Genomic DNA, 24,273 nt, shown 5'->3' with positions numbered 1-24,273 from the left:
CACATTACGTCAGCTACTACGTGCGTAGTGCAAAGGTCAAATCAGTAATGCAGATTTCGCCACCGTAGCAGCCTCACTCACTGTCGCACTTATTTATTTTTGTTTAAAAAGGAACTTTCATAAGTGGGTGAGTAAAGACAATTATGAGGTTTTTGACAGAGGCACATTTAAGTAGGTCGTCAAGGTGACAGATTATGGTCAGTCTTTTAAACGTTAGAAAGAGAAGCTGATAAAAGTGACAGTCGCTAAGTAGCCCAGTTCAACTTTATGTAAGCCGTGTTCGAGGTTGCTAACGCGAGCTACAGCGATGCTAACAAGTGGCATCGACAGGGCAGAAACTAACTATATCAACACTGCACTTTATATTATTTGCTAAGACATTACACACGTCAGTGTAAGGGTGTATAGCGTGACTGAATTTCTGCTTCCTCGTATTTCAAAATCCTACTGGCAAATAAAATGAGCTAGCAGGCTAACGTTAACTGGCTCACCGCCGGTTACTTTATCCTGCCCAGCAGACGGACGTTAGCGTCATTAAACCTGTTTTCATAACTGGAAGAGTGTAAGAAAAACCTCCTGCCAGCAGATTTTACACCATAAAATAATATACTCTCGTTTCCCAGGTTGTTCTTGCTAACTTAGCTGTCTAAATCTGGGTCAAGACAAATCTGTACGTTCTGCAGCCGTGTCAGTAAATCAGATGGTGTCGGTGTTATATAGCAAATGGTTTGGCGTTTAGTACCGCGTTTTAATGTCAAATAGTCTGTCAGATAGTATTTATTGTGGTGACAAGGTGATGTTGTGGCCAGTATTGATTTCAGATGTGGTCATTCGGTCTCTTGTTTGTAATCGGCAGGAAAGCTGCACCACATTGAGAGAAACCATGGCACGTCTGGTCGCGGTTTGCAGGGAAGGTGAAGAGGACTACCCGTTCCTCTCCAGACAGATCCCCCTGTATATTGATGATGGTCTCACGGTAAGTAAGGTTTCTCATGTGTATGACCACAAAGGGATGTCTATGAAAATCACAGATGTGAAAGGGCTAACACAATCATAGGCCACATCTGCTCCGTAACTGACTAAAACCAAAGACTTAGTCATTACTAAGTACAGACCTTTATTAAAATGTTAAAGGATAGGCTCTTGAAAGTTATAATGTTCATACTGTACAACACAGTAAAATAATAGATGCTTGACAGGCAATCAGTGTCAAGAACTCTTAAGTGGCCGTGGTATAAATTTCAACATTCTTGACTCCTAATAAATGATGCATTAATAATGTACAAAGTGACACTGGATATTTTCAGAGACGTGATCATGTCTTGTGATACTTATCAGCACGGCTGAAATGAGAATTTCAATAATGTACATTAACAGTTTTATATTCTGTCTTGTTGCCAGATGGTAATGGAATTTTCTGATAGTGTCATGGATGTTGATAGACACGAAATTAACAGTTCTCATTGGAAACAATTTTCTGAGGTGAGTAGTTTCAATTTTACGCATTATGTCCCTTCCTTAAATCTACTTAAGCATGTGATTTTTTTTTTTGCTTTTTCCCTACTACTACATTCACAAGCTTGAGTTGAAAAGGGTGTAGGTTTTCTTCATGTCACTTATCAACAAGGCTGTAACGGATGTATGATTCCTTTAGTATCACTCCAAGTTGAAGCAACAGGATTTGAATATCGCCCTGATGGTGACATCCAGAGAGGTGTACGGTGCATTATCTCAGCTGGTGCCATGCGTGGGTTGCAGACGAAGTGTGGAGCGCCTTTTCTCCCATTTAGTGGAATCAGGGAACCCAGCCTTGGAGCCACTGACAGTGAAACCCACGGGCATGCTCTCTGTCACCAAGGCCTGTTTGGCAGACGTAAAGAAACTCTACACCCTCTTCTACGTCCACGGGTAAGATACACAGAAATGTGTTACTTTCATTTTTACTGACAAATTTATACGTGGGAGATACTTTGGTCTACTCAGGGTTTGTTTGGATACTGTCGAAGGATAATTCTATACCAGTTTAAAACACTGTTAATGGACATCTTACACTGTTGTATTTATATCAACTCTTAAAAATTTATACATATTTTTGCAGGTCAAAGTTGAATGACATGATTGATGCCATTCCAAAAAGCAAAAAGAACAAACGATGCCAGTTACACTCCTTAGACACACACAAACCTAAACCTTTGGGGTGAGTAAAATGACTATTTTCATGTGTTTTCCTCATCAAACTGTTATGTTTCAGTTTTTTTCTTTCTAAACAATATCCAGGATGTTTTGAATGTTGTCTTCTATCAAACCATAATGACGGCAGCACAGAGTGTTAGGTTTTAAGAATGACACTGTTAGAGGAGCTGAAGACAACAGATGTAGCATCTTCTTTGCCTTTGGACAGCTTGTGTCACCCGTAGGTAGAGGCAAGTCTTTAAACAGACAGCTTAGCTCTGTCACCAGCCTCCAGAAGGTCTGTGTTTTAGGCCAGTCATCTGTGTACCATTATATGGACAGTTGAGTGATTTATACAAAAATATGCTTCACCTGGGAAAGTTGTTCAGCCTTTTGACTAACAAACTTAAAACTGAACAGAAACCAATATGGGGTGTTTGAGGCTCTCTGGGGGGTTGCCTCGGTGTGGTTGTTAGAGCTTGTTGATGTGTACAGCTTTCAATCACGTTTGTAATTTTTACTAAGAATCATGTAACATTTTGTAGATCTAAGAAATACAAATTTTATTACCTGTGGCTAGTAGTGATGGGAAAAACGTATACACTCATACTTATACAAAACTAATATATAGCCTAGTTTCATACTCTATATATGTGCTTGAAACATTGTTGGGAATGAGAGCTTATTGCTCGGCAGAGTGCTTTTTCTAGTGTCATTTTGGAATCAGAAAACATTCCCGCAGTTAAGAGATGCACTTATGTACATGTATGAGTTTTCTCTATTAAAGCAGATTAAGACCCCAGTTACACAAATGTTTTTTTTTATCATCCTGTGGTGATTTTTATAAATATTGGGGACCTTTCAGTAGTTGATGGTTTGGTTTATATTCAGATTTGGGAAACAAAACAGACTTGTAAAACTGAAAATTATACTGTAAGTTCTGCAGTAATGTTTGGATACTTCCATCTGTTAGAAATCCTTAACCTGTGCTTGGAGCACCTGGAGTTCTTCACATGGTGGGGACATACAGCAGCAGTTGCATGCTTTTAAGCCAGTGTGTACATTGGGAATTGACTATGGGTTGTTTCTCTTTTTTTTTTTGGATTTTGTTTTTTCCAAACAGACATCAGACATGTTGGCTTTGTTTAGATGTAGTTAACATAGTGCAGCATTTAGCAACTAAAGAGCAAAACCAGAGCTAGAAGGAGAGTGAATCTTGGACTTAAATTCACCAGGTGGCCAGAAACATGACTCCAAATGAATGATAATGTTGCTCTGTATCTGCTGGATGTGTGAATAGGCAACTGTTTGTTCACAAGTTCAACATATCAGCCTGTAAGGTGATTAATAATATGTCAGTGTTGTGTTTACAGCTTGTTTCCATTGTCCCCAAGCGGACAATAATCAGTTATCGCAGGTTTAAGAGATGATAATTGTGCTCTGTGATGCATTTTGTTGTAATAATTAAGCAATGATAATTGTTTACAGTGGAAGCTGGATGGACGTGTGGGAGCTGATGTCTCAGGAGTGCAGGGATGAGGTGGTCCTCATTGATAGTGCCTGTCTCCTAGAGACGCTGGAGACATACCTGCGTAAACACAGGTAATGTGTGACTGTCATAGCCTTGATTTCCAGAATGCATTTTTTTCTCTTAGATTTTGTGTTACAGGTCTAAAAGGAACTGCATTAATTGCATATTACTTTCTTGTCCACAGGTTTTGTACTGACTGTAAGAATAAAGTGCTGAGGGCATACAACATCCTGGTAGGAGAATTGGACTGCAGTAAAGAGAAAGGCTACTGCGCTGCCTTGTATGAGGGACTGTGCTGTTGTCCTCACGAACGCCACATCCACGTGTGCTGTGAGACTGACTTCATCGCTCACCTCCTTGGCCGAGCAGAGCCTGAGTTCGCAGGAGGCTATGAGTAAGTAAAATTTTAAACAGTCAACACTGCAGAGCTCACATTCTCCATTGATCAAGTCAGTTTGAGTCATTTTCCTTCTTGCCATGATTCTTTCAGTGTATTTATACATCCAGTTGATGTTACTGTTTGTTTGTTTTTTCAAGACGCAGAGAGAGACATGCCAAGACCATCGACATTGCACAAGAAGAAGTCTTGACCTGTTTGGGCATTCACCTCTATGAGCGGCTGCATAAGATCTGGCAGAAACTACGAGCAGAGGAGCAGACCTGGCAGATACTCTTCCATTTGGGAATTGATGCACTACGTAAAAGTTTTGAGGTACATACCCTCTAAGCCAGTGTGTTTATGGTATTACTTAGAACTGATTTATCAGAGGATGGAGGCATTATGGCACTGTGATCATGTATCTGTTACCATATCCTTAGATGGCGGTGGAGAAGATGCAGGGGATCAGTCGGCTAGAGCAGTTTGTTGAGGAGCTGTCTGAGGAGGAGAGGGCCAAAGAGCTGAAACAGGAGAAAAAGAGACAAAAGCGAAAAAATCGACGCAAAAACAAGTGTGGCTTTGACATATCTGAACAAGAGGCAGAGGACAAGGAGAAAAATCTGGATGAGGTAAGAGTCTAAAAGCTGGCCTTACGCGTTATTTAAGACGCCTGTGTTCATCCGCAGCTTCACATCTGTTCGCCTGTATTAAAGTCAGTAAATCTGGTATGTTGCAGGGTTCTCTTGAGTGTGTGGAGGACAGTTGCAAGGCCTGCGGGAGCCATGAGGAGGAGGAGGAGGAGGAGGCCGGCTGTGAGGAGAGTGTCACCGCCAATGGAAGCCCATCCTGTAGCTGCCCAGACAACACCAAACAAGGTAAAGATTCACACAGACATCACCATATGACATTAAATCTGTATATGCATGAAGGTCACTGCATGACCAAAATTAGTCTGTATAGTACTTGAATGTAAAGACAAATAATGAGCTGTAAAAAAAACTGGTGTTTGTGTAGATTTATCCCCCCTCAGCAACGGTAGTGACTGCGGTTACTCCTCAAGTATGGAGGGCAGTGAGATGGGATCACGGGAAGGCTCTGACGTTGCCTGCTCTGAGGGAATCTGCAACCATGACGAAGCAGGTCAGGTTTGAGCAGCTCTAAGATGCTGAGGACTTTGAACTCTGAAACCATTTCAGAGTCTTGTAAACATGCAGTATAATGTCGTTTCTCACAGTGTGTTTTTGTTTAACTTTAAGGAGAAGACGCCAACGGCCATCACTGTGCTGAAGACAAGGAGGAGGACGGAATAGACAGTTGTGTGGACTGCTGGCCGCACTCCGAGGAAAAGACTCAGTGCAAGAGTAAAAAGAAGAAAAAGAAGGGCAAAGGTTTCTGCAATGAACAGGTGAGAGGACAAACTACAGAATTCACACATTGTATGCACAATATTTAACACTGTATACTAATCAAAGTATGCAAATTTCTACAGGGACAAAAAGTCGAAGGTTGTATGTCAGATAGGAACAAAACGGGCCACAATCCGCCATCATCACACACTTGCCGAACCAAAGAAATCTTTTCCTCCTTATGTGGTGATACATTTGCCAGCATTGCCCTACGGTTACCATGGACAGTACATCAGAAGAACCTCAGCCTTAATGCCAGGCCTCCGGAAGCAAACAGAAGTCTTGTGGAACTTCTGGTAAGTGAGAAATGTAATAATCAAAAATACACCTTTTGAACCTCTCTGTCAATTTTTTGAGTATGATTAATGCGCTGATTGACTGTACTCCGGTTGTGTTTTTAATACAGGATGATTCTGAAGCGACTTCAGATGAAGAAAACTTTCTGACAGAGGATGAAATCCAAGCGTTTTTAGAAAGAAACCAATCCTTCTACAGCAACCGTCACCAGTACCGACAGCTCCTGAAAGAGAAATTCACCAACTACTGCCGTGCCACTGAGCGAAGTAAGCCAGTCTGTGGCAAGTGGTTTGCCACCACCAGTGTCAACTAACTGCACTAATGACATCCTCCCCCAGGAAAACACTCATGACCACTGGTGCAACATCTTTAGAAAAGATAAAATTCTGAAGTACGTTTGTTGTCTTGTTCGGTCATTTTTCCTTTTTAAAGTCAATGTGATTCTTACTTTCTGTTGATCATCTCTCTCTTTTTCACTTGTACACCAACACACTTTTCCATCTCATTTCTTGGCCACGTTCTCACCTGTAATTGTTCTCTTTGACCAAGCCTAGCTATTTGTTGTTGGTCTTCTGTAGGGTTGTTGGGTAAGAGCACAGTGGAATCTGTAATCAAGCTTTGCAAGCTGTGACATTAGGAATACATTTTAGGAGTCTTATTTCATGTTTTCTTTTTCTTTCTTTTTTTTAAATATGTTCTGTTTCTACCGTATTCTGTTTCTCTTTGGTGACACTTCAGTGTAGTGGTAAAGGTTGTACCATTAAATGTGTACAGAAATTCTAAATATAAAGATTTTACAGAGAATAAACATCCATTTGTAATAAGGATTTGGGTGTGATGTTAAGAGCGCAATGTGCAAAATTTACTAAATAAAAAATATTTATTAATATGCATTATATATTTGTTGTTTTTCATTTACGTCTTGATCTTAGAGAGTTCTCATTCTTTGAGCCGCTGGTCCTGACATGTTTAATTCTGAACAAATAGTATGAAAAGACAGGTAGTGAGTCTAGTCCTGAGGTAAGAACATTGTTCAATTAATATCTCAGTTGAAGTTTGTAGTTTGGAACAAGTTTTTATCCTGAAGGATTTAATTTGGTTAAAACCTTTATTGTCAGTAATGTAGTAGGGATAGACACTGAACTAAATAGTCCATGGCCTTATATTTTCTAAATAGTCTAATACTAAAATATGTGAAAAATGGGGTCTTTCATTTACTCAGCCAGAACCAGATGTATATCTGAGACCAATACATTTTTTAGTAATTGTAAATGTAAGTGAATGATGGAAAAGAAAATCTCATTCACTCATCATAGTACCTGGAGCAAAGTTCAGCAACTGGGTGGAGATATTATTACCTTCACTATCTATTGGAAATGTCAGTGTTCCCAGTTCAGATTTAATTAACCACTTGGAAAAGAGATGAATATAACCTTGATATTTAATAATCTGATAAAGTAAAATTTATGATATACTGATTTAAATTGTAGGACATTATACCATGTGTAAAAATTGTGTATGCTTCTGTTTTAATCCTTTGTTGCCACACCTTTTGGATCTGAAGACATCTCAACCCTAAAATATCAGTTGGAGCTCACTGCATTACAGGATATCTCAGCTATTACAACATATTAACTTTGATTTTCATAGATATAGTGCATTGTAAAACAGTTCAAATATTCAGACTGATATGACAGGTAGAATAAAAACTTAGGTTAATGAGTACGTTGCAACTGCCTCCATGTATAGGGTCAGTTGCAACACCTGATTTCTCTTCAGATGCAAATTCTGAGTTTATTATCATATGTAGACATTTAATTAATGATGTGGGCACTAAACTGACATGAGTTCAATCTATTAAATAGTCTCAGAGTAACTGAGTAAATGCGTGTTGAGCAAAAGTGTTGCAACCGTCCCCATTCTGCCTTACTTCATATACTTGCGCTTTTTATAATGTTTCCCAACAAACTTTCAAGTAAAAATACTTGAAAGCAACACGCAAAGCACCTGTCGTGTTATGTGAGTGTGTTTGCGGTAGGCGGCGGTAGATAACCACACATGGACAGCACTGAGGAAGAAAGTGGGAGGTGATGTGAGCCAAACATTTTTCACAATCCTTTAGGGCTCTTCATATTTCATCCAGAGGACGGAGCGCATGGATCCGGGCTTAACTACCCCCACTGTCCTGGATGCTGCATAGACGGAGACTGGAGGCTGTAGCTACTCCATCCCCACAATTATAACACACCGTACGTTTTATCGACAGCTGCCACTGTGACAGTTTGAACTAAGCAGACAAAGCCGAAGTACAGCGCAGGAGCTGCTGTTGTTTGGCGTACTGTACCCGGTGCAGACAGCGCGGAGGAGATGGAGCGGTGGAAAGGCAGAGTGGCCCTGGTGACCGGAGCCTCGGTGGGGATTGGAGCGGCTGTAGCCCGGGCACTGGTCCAGCAAGGCATGAGGGTTGTCGGCTGTGCCAGGAATGTCGACAAAATAGAGGTGGGCAGTTTAATTCAAGATCACTAACAGCCGTAAAATAAGTCAGTCTGAGTCACAGGAGAAGCTAGCTCTATAAGAGCAACAATAAACTAGCTAACTAACGTTAACCGCTAGCTAACATTAGCTTCACAACTTCAACGTCAACTGTAACGTTAAAGACATTTGTGATATTTAGGCAACACAGCCGTTGAAACGTTTGTTGAAATTAGACAAGCACTTAAGAAAAAGTGACTCATTTTTTCCTTACAGTTTGACATGCATAACATATTTTACTAAATTCAAAGTAAATACAGTTAAATCAGAGTGAAGGAAGAGGTGTAAACCAAAGCTAACGCTAAATCCCGGCGAGGCATTGACACCAATTCACCATATGAATATTACAGGGATATTATTCTACACCTCCACATTGAGAAAGTATTTAGTGCCTCACAGTAACACCCGCCAAATGAAGCAAATATGACCAGCATCACTCTAAATCTTTATTATAGCTTAAAAACGACCTTCTCCTGTGAGGTCAGATGTCAGGAGGCAGCATCCACAGAGCTGGCAGGGTGACTTCAGTGTGACTTGATAAATAACACTTAGACAAGGGAGATACCTGCTAACAACTGATCATTATATGGGGCCAGTAACTAGTGGGTCACCCTGTCATTCCCTAATTCATCTACTAACAGTGTTACAGTAATAAACAGTGTGTTCAGGTTCAGTCAGTTCACCACACCACAGTTTCGAAAGAGGTGTGAGGATCATTTGAGAGTGTCAGCCTTGTGGGACAGTATAAGAAGATCTTTTCTGATCATTCAGCTTCTCCACCATCTCTCAAACTACAGCTTTTGGTGTATAAGAAATAAATTTACATCAATTCAATCCATGTAAATATCAGTCCACAAATTGTTCCACCTATATCCTCTTTATTTCATTTTTCACACACTGACTTTGCACAACAATTTTAATTTCAAATGTAGTTTGGAACAAATATGATACAATACTCATAACATTTTCTCACTGCTCTATTAGCTTAAATCACACCCTCTAATATAATAAAAGACAAGCTCAATCATTAAGTCCTGCTCTCATTGTGACTATGAAAGTAATTAGTGTCAGCGGTGATTATATTTGAACCGCATGTGAATTTGTCACCCACATATTGAACCAGTGAACTGATGATTTGTTTTAAAAAATGAATTAATTCTTAAGGTTAAGGGTAAATTAAATGCAGTGGATGCAATTCAACGTCCTGTGGCACACATTCTTGCACACCCCCACCAACTAAGTAACCATAAGCCATAAGGCACTGCACCTTGCTTATCTTGTCAGCCAATAATTAAGCCTTACTCTCCTCACTCCACACTTGTTTTAGCTTCTAGCACTGGCCCGTAAAAGGCTTACTACAGCTGCCTTTAGCCACCTTTTACACTGCTAATGTGTTTTTCTAGAGGCAGAGTGCTGTAGTTTTGCTCGCCTGTGGTTGTTAACAACTTTGTCATATTTTAATATTTAAATGTTTTACTGTCGAATATCACCTAAGCATGTCAGTGTGTGTAGTCACCAATATAAGTAATACGACACTATCATTTTACAACAGCCGCCATGTAAATTATTACTTATTTAAATATTTAGTCACTCACAAGTGTAGCTATCAGTCGCTAACTAGCATGTAGTCACTGACTTGATATATTCTCATGTTTTTAGACAACAGTCCATTTTAGCTATTGAATAAATATGAAATCAGTTTGATTTGAATTGTGACTCTCTCATAAAGTTTTGGAGACTGACTGGCTGAAGAGATGAGCAGCGCACATCTTCCCATGGCTTATGGTTGGTGTAAACAGTTGTGCTGAAAGCAAGTGCCTTCTTATATAACCCACATTTCTCAACAAGGGGCTCATCCATGTCTTAACCTGTTACATCAAACTCAATGACCTGCGATATCCCAGTGTCAAGCTGTTTACAAAAGATACAAGCGTGGTGCAGGGTCAAGCTATATGTTATGTCATTGATCAGTCTTTGGTCAGCCACTTAGTTTCCCATTGTGCATTAACCTTTTCTCACCAATTTACCCTATAGTATGGCTTTTACACCAGTTTCTATTGCTGCACAATTTACAGTTTGCAATATCAGTTTCAGGAACTCTGCTGCTGATGGTGTGTTGTGAAAGCATGAATTACAAATAGGCATGTAAGTCATTTCAACGTTAAGCTTTTGTTTTTTTTTTTCATTCTAGGGATTAAAAAGTACATTATTGCATACTTCAGTCAGGTCTTGTTTTTGACATGCAAGCATATCCTCACCTTGACTACACACACACCCCTGCCCATACATGCATACAGTGAGTGTGATGTTGTGCAATAGATAGCCTCTTTCCATTCATACTCTGGTCACATGGCCCGTCCTGTCAATAGTTAACTGCGGCGGCTTGTTTCAGCCCCTGTTTGTGACTTGTGCAAGACTGAAACAAGGTCACAACATGTAAAACCTTTTTATAGCGCTTTTACATTGTACAAAAGTCAGTCAGCGTTAAAAAGCTGACTACATCACAGCCAGATCAGCTATAACTATTTTAAATTGTACATTAGTATACATGAAACCGAAGCTTCAATTCACTTACTAAATGACAAGAACAAACTGGAGGTACATGTCAGGTTTTATAGAGCGACAGGTTTACATCTCTCCCATTCTATGATAGTTTTCATCACTGGTACAAGACCCTAGAGAGTCGTCTGTGTGAGTTGAGGACAAAGCCAGTATTGTACTCTCTCTGCTATGTAAACTGGGTTCTTGCTGTAGTTGTGCCAAACCTGGCATGCTGCAAGTGGGGGATGCAAGTGTCCATCACTAAGCAATTGTTCTTGACTTCCCTTTTGGTGTTTATGTCTTTACTTGGGGAAATAAAGGGTTTACGATTGTTATGTTACAGCAGCAATATTTTCTCTTAAAGTAGACGGGATATAACCCTGATGAAAAATGAGAGACGTATTCAGATGTTGTCACATTCTGTTTTTATGTGTAAACAAAACACTGTGAAAGGAGAGTGGGGAGTTGTGGCAGCATTATTGTTATGTTGTCTGTGAGACTATAGAATAGGCAGCGGGGGAGCAGGGAGCTGTCCGGAGACGTGTGGTCACCATGGGGTCCGTGCAGGAATGGAGATGACAGGGCCGCATCCAAGTAGCAGCAACACAGATTCTCATTAACTCTTGCGAAAGTAACCGAGACCACTGGACGAAGCTTTTTATTTAGCTGGAAGGAAAATCTCTTCACGGTTCATACGGCGTGTTCTGTGAGGTTACAAAAGGTTTAAAGGTGGCCCGTGTGCGGAGGACAGTGCAGTCCAAGAGTGTGCCACTGAGAGCTGCATTTCATTGTAACCAAGCACCGCAGCATCTGACTTCAATGGTGAGGTCACTATCAAGGAGGATCCACTCAGGGAATTAAAAAAAACAAACCCTGAATGCATGTTGTTTGTTAGATTGCCTCCATATTAGCAGGATTTTATGTCTGAGCTCACATCAGACTTTAAGGCTCTCTGGCCCACATAGCCCATATGTGTGGGTTTGTGCTATCTGCTTACATAGCACAATGTGATGCAGTAGTAAATACAGTTATGGGAATATGAACTCAAGTTGCTGATCACCACAACTCAAATAATCCCTCATTTTAAAAACCACAAATATTAGATTTACAACCACTATACAGTTTGTTTTCTCTTATCACATTTGGCCGGGAAGCTCCATTTTTTTGGCGTGAGGCCTGCCATGAATTTAGATAAAAGTGGTTTCATATTTGTGTGCTTAACTTGATTTCACAAATGAAATTTGGCGAGTTGTAATTAAATGTAGAAATGTATTAGCTGTCTGAATGTCCCATAATCTGGTTGTTAATATTAATGTCATTAAGTCGACGCCCCCACACCTTGTAAATACAAAATAGCCATAATTTGCAGGTCAGGATTGGTTTAGAGGAGATTAGTGTCAGTGCTGTTATTGCTCTAGGGGAAGAGAGGCAGAGGTTGGGATGGGGTAGGGTCTGTCACATAATCAATCATATTCAGTGGTCGCCTATGCCTCTAATGATTCCTGGAAAGTTGTGTCTCTGTAACATTGTTCAACAGGACCCAGGAGGAAGGGTCACAATTTCAGCTGGTGTCCCTTTAGTGGTCAATATAATCAGCGGACACAGGTGTGTATATACAGTGTATATAGCCTGTTTCTTCATTAATTGAATCAGTGTTTTTAAACGGCTGAATTACTTCTCTATTCTCGCTGCAGTCATATTTGTGGTAACCCAGGCTAAATGCAGAGAGATCATCGCCTTCTAGATAATAAATAAATATATTTTTTTTATTTCGAGTTTGTTTAAAACTGATAGAGTGAAACTGACATTTCTTGGGTGCTTTGAGGCTACCCACAACAGAGGCATCAGTCAAAATTCAAAGCTGTGGCACCTGCAGTTTTAGATCAGATAAACTTAGAAAACACAATTTGTGGGTTTTTAGTGCTAAACAGATTTGTGGTTGGCATACCGATAGCCCGTGTTAGCAAGAGATTCTGCATAAAATACGGCCAAAAAGGATGATCTATGTTAAACTATTGGGCTAATGAATAAAACACAGTCTGTGATAAGAAGACAGAGAATACCAGGAGTATAAGTGACAGACTGATGATTTTTCTAAACCTGGACTGTCGGTGCTGAAGGCCTTTGGAGTGGATTCAGTACAAATACAAAGCAGTCGGCAGTTTTTGAACTTGTAAGCACCAAATGCCAAATCATCCACTCACTCATCACACAGGCTTCTTACTTTTTTAAATAATGATATTTGAACTCACTGGTTAAATCAAACAGGTTCTTGATTGGCAGCCTCTACACCTCTGCAGACTAGTGCTGCCTTTTTAACCAGTCTAAGCTTTATTGAGACGCATCATTAAATGAATCGCAAACTTGACCCATCTTGAGTGAGTAAATTTAGAATTAAATCTCAAAGCCTTTGGCAGGTGAACCAGAAGATTAATGTCAGACCTTGGCTGAGCAGCTTGGTTTTGGTGCCCATTGTGTAGGAGGTAAAAGGTGCTCAGTCATGTAAAAGTCAATCAGCGTCTCTGTGTGCAAATCTGAAACCGTCTCCACTAGGGTTGTGTGATATGACGATATATATCGTGTGACGATAGAAAAAAGTCTATTATTTCATATTATGCTCTATCGTTTATTTTGTTGTGTCGCAAATCTTTATCAAACACCACTAACCTCTTGTACCACCTACGCAAGACAGAAACAGAAAATGTTGCTATATCCTGATATGTATGCTTCTCTGGATATGAAATGGTCTATCTCAGGAGATGAGATTTTGGTCATATCGCACAGCTCTAGTCTCCACCACCGAGTGTAGGTGTCTGAACAGCCTGTCCTGTTATCTCACAATAAATAGATTTCACTCCAGAAAGGATTTGAAGTGGGTCAGGTCAGACAGCTTTACTCTCTTTGTCTCACACCCTCTGCCTCACTTTGTGTTTTCATCTCTCTTTAAGTCTATGTCCTGATTCTTCTTTATATATTTCTCTGTCTTGTTCTTTGTGATTTGTATTTTAAGTGGGATGGGTATGTTGCAAAATATAGAGTAAAAACCCATTTTATTATTGAAAAACCCAATTTAGCCTATGTTCAATATAATACAGTATCTACTGTATATGAGTAGTCAAATAATTATGTTTTAACAATTAGTTTTTTGCTGTGTCATTTGTCATCCGCTCTGAGAGAAATCACAGCACTGCTGTCTTCACCTGCACAGTAGCTATTTTATTTCCTGTCAGCTTACTCCTGAGCTCATCGAGTTACCTCACTACTCCTCCGTTTCACAAGTTTTTGTCTTAGCCATGCAGAAAGCTTTTCCACTGACTGCACACTTTCCACTTGAGCTGTGAGCTGATAAAGAGGTATACCTAACTAATAATCTGTCATGTTCCCATGGATTCTGCCCCCAAGAGAAGCAACATTCACTCCAACAGAAATCATAACACCGTTTCCTTACTGTATATATGAATCCTGTGAGGATATCACTGACATATGGACAGATTTATAAAATAAGGGTAGGTGATGCAATGATGATCTCTGTAACGGTGCCAAGCGTACAAACACTAAATATGCCAACAGCTTGAAATTAGTTTTAAAACTCATCTTCACTTATTTTATAACGTGCAGTGGATTTGAGCAGAGGGAGACCATCATTGTGCACCTTAAAAGTTCTATACAGAAATAGCCAGTTCAAGAGGTAGGTGATTGATTAATGTACTAACGTATACACTATTTGTAGAGCTCAGCTTTAGTTGTTAACTGAGTGTTGTGCTCTCAGCTTATTTCTGTTATCCATCAAACTGTTATTATTTGATATACTGTAGAGTAAACTGTCAGAGCAGCTTTTAGAACTGTAGTCTCTACTAAAATTTAATTGTGATAGCTCCACTTCTTTCTCTGTAATTCATTAACAAAGAGGTTTTCTCAGATTTTTTTAGATTATATGCATTACAGACACAGACTGCATTACTGCATATTAAAACCACTGAAATCAGTTTCATCTTCTCTATGAATTATTTAAAGTTCCTATGTCTGGAGTATTTTTAATTACTTGTTATGCTACATCACCTGGGTCTCACGCAGTTAACAGTCTGATTGGTCTAGACAGCCCAGTGACCCCCATGAACCATCCCCCCTGCACCACCACTGTGCTGTCCTCTCTCTGCTTATCATCTTTCAAGGTGTAAGGTTTACTGGCAGTGACATTCCCTCCTCGGGCCTCCTGCTATGATAGGTGGGGCGCTTCCTGTCCTGTCCTGTCTTGTTGAAGACTTGCTGGAAAGCTCTTTTCTGCATGTACAGTCTGTGTGATGGAGTGTGTATTAGTATGAGAGGCCCTGATGTGCAGGGGGGGGGGGGGGGGTGAGGAGGTTTTGAAAGCTAAGTGCGACTGCGGCAGCTGGCCAGCTCTGGTAATTGAATGTATATTTGAAGCAGAGAGCAAAGTGGGAAAGAAATCACTTTGTGGTGAAAGGATTTTGTGAATCTACAACACAAAACCTGAGTTCACCAAGTTCATTATTTCAAAAATTGAGGGGGGCTGAAGAGAAAGAATGCAAATTGGATTGTTTTCGCTTCAACAACAGCCAAATTGGATTTGTTGCTGGGGGTTTGTTTGATATTGGAAGCATTTTAGGGCTACTCTAAGCTCACAGGGTGAATAGAGGCAGTCCAGCCTGGCTCAGTTTGAAAGGTTTTCATTTTGGACGTTGTCAGCTCAACACTGTCTCCATGAGACTCCCCTGTCTGTTTTTGTTGTCTGCGCTGGGCTCAAGGTATCATAAACTTAGCATGCGTAATGAGGTGGCTCATAGCTTGCATCAGGGCCGCCCGCAGGCCTGCGGTGTGAGCAAAGTCGTACTGATGGCTGGCATCAGGTGCAGAACGAACCCATCACATGAGATGGAAGAGGCACGTGATGAATGCTGGTTCACTAGAAGGAAGCTTCACCCCCTCAGCATGTTTCAACTACAAACAAGAGAACTAGAGAGCTATTTTTTAATCATATGATGCCCATGTGAATATATGAATAAAGGCTGCTCTCTGTAGTTGATCTAGTGTTGAAATATTGCTGACAGAAATGTTCTCCTTGCACTATTTTCTTTCTTTTCAGAATAGAGATCAGCTTCTACGCCCTCCTGGTTTTTATCACTTTGTTTGTGAAAATAAAGTCCTACCACACTGGTTTCACCAGTTTGTTACACAACACCCAGCCAGCTGCTCTGTCCCTAGTCTACCAGTGTTTTAAAGGCCAATTTCATGTGAGCCGCATACTTATATCAAACATCAGTTGTCATATTCTTTTTATCACAGACAGTGTTTCTCAGCTTAGTCATCACCAGGACCTGTGTTTGGATTTAAAGTTGTTTTATGCTTAGGGCGAATACTTCAAATACTACAAATTACTTCTGGGCCTCCTGTTACAAGTTATTCCTTGCTTGGAACTCCCCAGGAAAGCCCAAGTCTGTCAATAAGTATAGTTCCTGACAAAGAGTGTAATTTTTTTCTTATCTCTTTGTCTTGATTAGACTGTCCTGAGGGAGGTGCTGTAAAACCAGCCGGTTCAACCTTTAGACCTTTTAGTGGCAGTCTTTCAGTGTGTGAAGAAGAGATAATCACACAACCATCCCTTCTAGCCCTGCTGCAATCCAATTATACAGCCTACTTTTACCTTTGACCCCACATTCAGTACAGTTGTGCTCAGGCTAAACTTAAAACTGTCTATTTTTATGTGACACAATAGTAGTTCAGCTGGATAATGAGTGATAGGGCTTAGAAGAATAAAGTGTCCCAAGTAGACGTGTTCCTCAGAGACCTTTTCTGTTAGATTTGTCTTCAGATAAAATGTTCTGAGACGTCAATAAATGAAGAATTCATTTTATAAATAGTAATGGAATCTTTAGTTGCTGCCCTCGTCCTGTGCTACTGTTCTCCAGCCTCTAAAAGAGTAAAGCATACTGAAATCTGAAAGCATTTGATCACGTTTAATGCAGTATGCTTCAGGTTTTGTTCTCTCTCTCTCTCTCTCCTTCTGTTTCACTTTCTGGCTGCCAGCCCTCCCTCTCTTCCTCCCTCCTTCTGCACACTTTTTGTGATCACTGGACAACAGTCTCAGTAATGAGGATGAAAATGCATTATGACAGGCAAAAATTGTTTTGTGTGTCACAGGTACAAGAGTTGGGACAGAAAGGATGAAGAGGGGAGGGGTCATTGGCTGAATTATGGCTGCATTGCATCTTTTGATTTTTTTTTTTTTTTTTTTTACTGTCTACCAGTCTTTTCAGAGAATAAGAGGCGCACAGTTGGCTATAATACAATCCCTCTTTTGTCTGATGGACCTCCCGAGTCAACCTGAGACAAATCTAATTTCTCAGCTCTCTCAGTTCATGGCTGCTGCCTTGTGCCTTTGATCTGACTCGCCACTTAAAGCTTGTCTGCCTTTTAACACTCTGGCATCTTTATTTTTATCTCTTTCTCCTTCACTAGCAAGTTATCTTTTTTTTTTTTTTTTTTTTTTTACGTCTTTTTTTTTTGTTTGTTTTTTGCTGGCCCATTTACACCAGTTCCACGTGACTGGGTGAATGATTGACGAACATGGTGTGGGACAATGATGTCCCTTGCATCGTAGACCTTATATAACAGCCCCCTGCAGGGGTTGCAGGCCATTAATGTGACTACATGGACATGCCCACATGTGTCTTTTGTTAGTGCTGTGTGGGTGTATGCACACCCATTACTGTAACATGTAAAGGGTTAATGACCTATTCAAACATCATTTGTCTTATGAATTGTAAGACTTTTTATCTTTCAGTATTGGTCTTATCAAGACTCCATGTAATTGCAAACAGTGATTTTATTTGAGTTGTTGAGCTGTGTGTACACATGTGCAGTCTTCCATAACTGCAGGATAGCAAAATGATATGAAAGTCACTGAAGTCACTGATAATACAGGTGATATAGAAACAGGTTTTGCACATGTATGTATTTCAAACATTTTGAATTGTGTAAACATTGTCCAAAGATAAGGAAACAAGGTGAAATTACATCAAGATCGGGAATGCTGCATTTAGAGAAAAATGGCTACATAATGTCCTGAATTATTTACATTTTGGCGTATTGGATTCTGATGCTGCATTTGATTGATGTGGGCTTGTCCTGCACACCTTTAGTACAACCTTATATTCACTTTTATTACATGTTTCCCCAAGGCTCATTTAAAGCTCTTCCTGCTGTGTGTGTCTGTCACTGACACATGTTTTATGGTTGTCTCACTCTCACTTTTCATCCTCATCTTAAAAGGTATGATGCTGAACACGCTTCAATCCACAGATATCCAGTTTCAATTTGGACTGAGATGAATGAATCGTGTGTCGAGTGCATTCGCCAACCACAGTATGCTGCGGCTGCATTTTTCAGGCCTGGTTGCTTATCTGTAGGACAGGGTGCTATAGTGGCATTGTTGTAGGCGTGGCGAGTATGAGGGCTGGTACTGGCCTTGGCAGTACAGCCGGTGCCAGAACTCACAGATTCACAGCCTGAGACTTCCTGTAGTTGGAACTAGATCACAGTCTGTTCGCTCTGCTTCTGAGCTTCCACTTCAACCTCAGTTACACAACTAATTCTCCCCCTCTCACAAAAGATTGGCCTGGCTTCCCCTTTACGTTAACCTCCTTTCTGGATAAAAAAACAGGCCTCTTCACCAGTCCGTATGCCTGAGAGTCTGTCCCTTGGATTTAAAGGCACTTCAGATACTTAAGCTGAACAGACCAGTGATCACAGCCTCACATCTAAGGTAATGCACAAAAGGGAGTGGTTCACCTTTCCATAACAGGGGCAGAAGGGTTGGTTTTAGTCTTTACAGAAGAGACAAGTGTTTTCAGTGTTTTAGCATTTTGACAGCTTTATTCGGGTAATGCCTTCTCTCTGGATAATCCGAGTTAAACAGCTTAGAGGAAGAGCAGAGAAATCTGCACACTCCAAGTGTGAGATGGGGTGCGTTCACTCTATTATGCGTTTTAGTAGAAAAAAGCCAAAAATGATCCCTCAATCCAATTTCATCCTGATTATAAAAAGCAGGCTCCAAGAGTATACTTTAGTTTAGGTGGATTCCACTATCAGCAAATATACAGTCAGGCTTATAGCGTGTATCCAGGTGTCAGACATTTAACAGAGAATCCCACAACGTAGTCACACAAGCCCCTTTCACACATGCACTGCAAACCCTGAAATTTTCCAGACATTACCCGGAGGAACTGTATGTGTGAAGGCAAACGTCCGAATCAGTCAGTCCGGACATTAAACGGACTTTACCCTACCGGCTCCCTAGTGCAAAGTCCGTGCATTGATCCACATTACTTCATATGATAATTACAACTACTTTCTACTGCTGCTGTCCTCATTTACATTGTGGCTGTGAGCTGTCATCAACTTTCAGCTTAAAGCATCAGATCATACCTTCTCCTCCCTGGGATTAGTTTCATCTAAGAGAAAGTGAGCTCCTCTGGAAAATTTTACTAATTTTACAAGCTCCACTCTGCCTTAAAAGAAAAGAGCTTCAATGCTAAACAAGTGCCCACTCAATATCCACATACAGAGAGAACGTGTTGATTCAGGTTAGGAATTTATTGTCGTATGCATTAAGATGCCTCCAGCGAATTTTCATACAATAAAAGACTTGTGATAGCTTTATAGGCTAAAAGGTGTGTTGTGTACCCTAAAGAGATAGTTGGAAAATTGTAGTGGTATGTCGCACAAAAAGGGTTGGGAAGCACTGGTTTAGATCCCTGAAAGAAATTCCATCGTAGCTGTCAGGTTTTGAATACTGAAATCCACCAAGACAAAATGTACTGATTAACGCAGGTCTTTGCTAGTTTCCTGTAAGGTGTTGAAGTTTAGAGGGTAGACTTTTCCTTTTCACTACATCAACTTCCTAAACATGTAATCCTTTTGGCCTCACAGACGCTCACTCTGAGTGTTACACTACTGTGCATCATCTCTGTCCTCCACCAGCCCCACTCTTATCACCAATGCGCCCCCCCCCCTCCTGTCTGACTGGCACCAGGAGCGAGACATCAGGTGACTAGTGCAGCTGTGCCTGGCAGGGGGATCTGTGTCAGTTTGTATCAAACCCCGCAGTGGTGGACGGGCAGCTGACCTGGTTGGAGTGTAGCCTGCTCAGCCTGCAGCAGGCTCAGCCCAGCTGTATCCCCAAGCAAGAGGCATCCCATCAGCGCTTCCTCACATCCAGGGTCATGATGTAGTTTTTGGTAAAAAAAAAAGTAGAGTTTTGTATGAATGTTTTGGCTCTACAGGTTATGATGTACTAATGTGGTGTTGATTTTTATGGCTGCATGTTCTCACTGCTGTCTCAGTGTCTTGAGCGGGTAGAGTGTTTTATCATGGGACTGTAACTTAATTATGTTACTGCAGGTTAATCATTTCTAGCTCTTAACAATGTTTCCGACCTGATTATTACTTTATGGCCAACAGTGTTTAAGGATTTGTGTTTAATATCCTCTAAAATGATGTACGTCGGGTTTGATTTGTGTTTTTCAGAAGCTGGCAGCGGAATGTCAGAGTGCAGGCTACAGTGGCACATTGATCCCTTACAAGTGTGACCTATCCAACGAGGAAGAGATCCTGTCCATGTTTTCAGCCATCAAGACGCTGCACAAGGGCGTGGACGTATGCATCAACAATGCTGGGTTGGCCCATAATGAGCCCTTACTCAGCGGGAAGACAGAGGGCTGGAGAAACATGATCGACGTGGGTGGATCTCGCACGCACATATAAATGCTTAAGCTGAAACAAACTAGAGAGATGGAATTCATTTAGAGCAATATCGCCCAGGGACAGTAAGAATTATTATAAGTTTACGTTGTATTTATTTTTCTGGCTCCTCTAATCAAACACAAAAGCACTGGGAGGAGCTGAAATGGTTGCCCAGTGTGAGTGGAAGCCAGCAAAGACTACGAGTTGAAGCAGAAATGTCCGTGCGTGCACACACACACACACACACTCACACACACACACGCTGATTCCCTCCCCTCACAGAGGCTGCTTCATTGGCTCTGAGGAGAAGCCCTGGCACAGCAGAGGCCCACTAATGAAAGCCAGCACTATTTCTCTTGTTGGGACTTTACATTCTGATTCATTGAGCTCTTGACCATTGAAGACCCCCTGCTCTAAAGTCTCCGTCTCCAGACTCCAGCATTTGTAACGCTTGTCCATCTGTTGTCATGGCAGCCCACATGAATGTGTACAGCAGTGTATTTTTAGCCTGTGTTTAATCTGCACGCTGACCTTGTTTGGTCACCTCCCCCTATCTTGCCACCACGTTGGCTTTAACCTGCAGTCTATCAATTTCACTGCAGGAGCAGCTTAGAGTCCACAAGCTGGACAGGATCAGCAGGTTCAGATGGTCTAACACAGTGACCCAGAGAACATAAGTCAGCTGAACTGATCACACTTTCTTCACATGGCACTCTTAAATGTGATTTAGCAATAAAACAAGATGAAGTTCTGCAAATAATATCAACTTTAGTAATTCATTTTTATTTTCATTTTTCTCACACAGAATGAATTTGTCTACTTTTCTGATACTTTGCATATAGTTCATAGATACAGTAGATAGATTGGTAGATACAGACATTAACTAATAGATACACAGACTGACAGGTAAATGGTTAAATAAAGTTGCTGTCTTCGCCTCCCCCGCAGGTGAATGTCTTAGCCTTGTCTATCTGCACCCGTGAGGCATACAAATCAATGAAGGAGAGGAATGTGGATGATGGTCACATCATTAATATTAACAGGTAAGCTATAAAAACAGCCCACAAGTCTCAGAACAAATATATAGATTTATCTGAAAATAACTCAGTTTGCCAATTTGTTCAAGGTGATTTTAATCTGACCCACCTGGCATCTGTTAGACTTGGAACAATGTGAAGAACTGACTTTTCTGGAAGCGTGGGCTTGTTAAGTCGATCGAGACGCTGTATATGATAAACTTGTGTACTTATGAAATAAACTTGTTAGAAATCTTGCTGTATCAGTGAGCACATGGAGACATTCAGAGGAACACAAGTAAATCAGTAAATTTATGGGGCTGATTTAGGCTTGAATCAAGGTTGAGATACAAAATGTTTTACTATCTTATACATCTACATTATCTCTTCTTCTACCTGTTTAGTATGGGTGGGCACCGAGTCGTCCCGAGTGCTGATGAGCATTTCTACTGTGCCACTAAATACGCTGTGACTGCTCTGACTGAGGGAATCCGGCAAGAACTACGAGAAGCAAACACCCACATCAGAGCCACAGTAAGTGAACTGTCACCTTAATGCACCTTTAGACTGTGCAATAACAACAATCTAAATGTATTTCATGTCACACTGTGCAAGATGGGTCTAATGTAATCTCGGTCGCAGTCTGACTAGATGATATCAGTTTGAGGCATGTTTGCACAGTGAATGTGTGGTGATTCATAGCGTTATGATGTAAATATACAAAAAAAAAAGAGCAGAGGCTTGAGTCATCCATCTGTGCCGCTCTGTTTTGAATATAAAGCAAAACAATTAACAAGCTTTGGCCATAGTGCTGACACTTCTATGCGTCACAAAAACCTCAAAAAAAGGTTTGTTTTGGTTTGTGGGGTTTTTTTCCTCTAAACTTCATTCAAAAATAATCGTATTCAAGACACCCTCTCAGGCCTTTTTGACCAAAACTGTGGAGGTCTGTCTTTGGCCTGTGCTATTTCTAGAAAATTGAATCACATGAATAAGTAAATAGAATAACTGACTTTATTTACAGTATGTCCTTACTTTAAAATGAGTGTGGGAAACTGTTTTGTTTTGGGGGGTTTTTGTCTATGCATGTAAGCAATAAAAATCTAATGCATTTTCCCTCCTCTGCAGTGTATATCACCTGGAATAGTGGAGACGGAGTTTGCCTTCCGGCACCATAACAGTGATCCAGAGAAAGCAGCTGCAGTGTACGAGAGTATGAAAGTAAGAGTGCACATCAACAGATGTATTTTACTAAATGAAGTACTGTAGCATTAATAATAACGGTTTTCTCCATCATCCAGTGTTTGAAAGCAGAAGACATAGCCAGTGCAGTCACATTTGTCCTCAGTGCCCCTCCTCATGTCCAGGTATGTCTCTCTTTGATTCCTTCTCTCTCTTGCTTCTAAACTATCAGTTGCATTGCATTGAATGCCGGTTGGTTTCTGTATTGACCTCAACTCATTTCTGCCATCAGATTGGAGATGTGCAGATGAGGCCAGTAGAGCAGGTGTCATAGCAGTGAATCAGGGAAGCTGCAGGAGGAGCAGACAGACGGCAGCCACGGTGACTCCTTAGCGACCTCTGCTGGGCAAAGAGGGAGGGGGGGTTAGGGAGGGGGGGTGGGGTGGGGATAAAACAAATCAACTACAGCTGTGTTGGATCTGGAGGGATGTGGTCAAGGAGCCCTAAAGGAGGCTGTGCGAGGAAATGAAGGGCGTGGACTTTGTAAACCACTATTAAAATACTACTGAATGCAGCAACCTGGTTTTTGTGAAATGTTGAGCCCAGTCCTGAACTGAGCTGACTCTAAACTACAGTAGGAACAAATAACAAAGGAGGGAGTTTCTGCTGTGCTCTGTGGTCATCTGTACGACCATCACTTCAGAGGGAAGAGTATGCCATTGATTGCACATGTTTTTGTTTTTTTTTGTTTGTTGTTTTTTTTTCTTTGTAGGTCATATTACATATCTTTTTGAAATTAAATGGAAAGAGTAATCGCTGTTTATAAGAATGAGAATTTTTTTTGTTTTAATTTTTTATAAATATTTTAACTTTTGATCATAGATAGATGTAGACTCACACACGTTAACCATAGACAACACTGTGTCGTACTCACTGTACCTAACAGTCAGTCCACCCCGCCACCTTTACTTATTGTACGTTTTCACAAACACATCCAGTGACCTTTGTTTGGATCTATCCACTTTTTCAACCCCATAAGGAGTCAGGAAAGGTATAAAACACAAAAAGTATATAAAACCCTTTCTGTTAAGCACGTGGGTTTGGACAATCCACCTCTTAGGCTGTGTAATTTCAGTTCAGCACTTTGCATTCATTTGCGAGGAGTTATAAGAAGGAAACACTGGCAACTCATGTAGGGGAAGAAACTAACTCCTTGCACATGTGTACCCTAGAAATGTGTACCTTTCAGTGGAAATCTCTCATTAAATGAATAAATAAAAGCTATTGCCCAGAGGGAAGTTATGTTTTGTGTTATATTAACCAGACAGACTGTTACACCCAGTTTGTCATTGCGGAAATAAGATTCAAACACTGGACTTTGTGACGGGTTTTTATTACATGACATGACATGACATAAAAGGTGAAATGACCTGTGTACACCTCTTGTTAACCATT

The 24,273-nt window shown here is 40.7% G+C and overlaps 2 protein-coding genes across 3 annotated transcripts; both read left to right on the top strand.

The window, feature by feature from the left end:
• The first annotated feature begins 21 nt into the window (after positions 1-21).
• Positions 22-6,683, top strand: ggnbp2 (gametogenetin binding protein 2). 2 transcript variants are annotated; one of them, XM_042432221.1, is made up of 14 exons: positions 22-127; positions 857-976; positions 1,402-1,482; positions 1,655-1,908; positions 2,099-2,197; positions 3,661-3,774; positions 3,888-4,097; positions 4,241-4,415; positions 4,523-4,711; positions 4,819-4,957; positions 5,097-5,222; positions 5,339-5,487; positions 5,572-5,784; positions 5,895-6,683. In XM_042432221.1, exons 2-14 carry the CDS (start codon positions 884-886, stop codon positions 6,096-6,098), a joined length of 2,046 nt encoding a protein of 681 aa, XP_042288155.1. In that variant the 5' UTR covers positions 22-127; positions 857-883; the 3' UTR covers positions 6,099-6,683. The 2 variants fall into 2 exon arrangements, with proteins under 2 accessions (XP_042288155.1, XP_042288156.1); XM_042432222.1 differs by lacking the exon at positions 22-127 and adding an exon at positions 543-562.
• Positions 6,684-7,842: 1,159 nt separating this feature from the next.
• Positions 7,843-24,116, top strand: dhrs11a (dehydrogenase/reductase 11a). Its single transcript, XM_042431359.1, has 7 exons — positions 7,843-8,284; positions 20,405-20,614; positions 21,569-21,663; positions 22,041-22,170; positions 22,765-22,857; positions 22,938-23,003; positions 23,111-24,116. Exons 1-7 carry the CDS (start codon positions 8,153-8,155, stop codon positions 23,150-23,152), a joined length of 768 nt encoding a protein of 255 aa, XP_042287293.1. The 5' UTR covers positions 7,843-8,152; the 3' UTR covers positions 23,153-24,116.
• The last annotated feature ends 157 nt before the right edge of the window (positions 24,117-24,273 follow it).

Source organism: Thunnus maccoyii, chromosome 13 (assembly GCF_910596095.1).
Source record: "Thunnus maccoyii chromosome 13, fThuMac1.1, whole genome shotgun sequence".
In the NCBI taxonomy this organism is placed as follows: Eukaryota; Metazoa; Chordata; class Actinopteri; order Scombriformes; family Scombridae; genus Thunnus; species Thunnus maccoyii.
The sequence above is the reverse complement of the archived record's forward strand: the minus strand, read 5'-3'. Positions and strand labels throughout refer to the sequence as shown.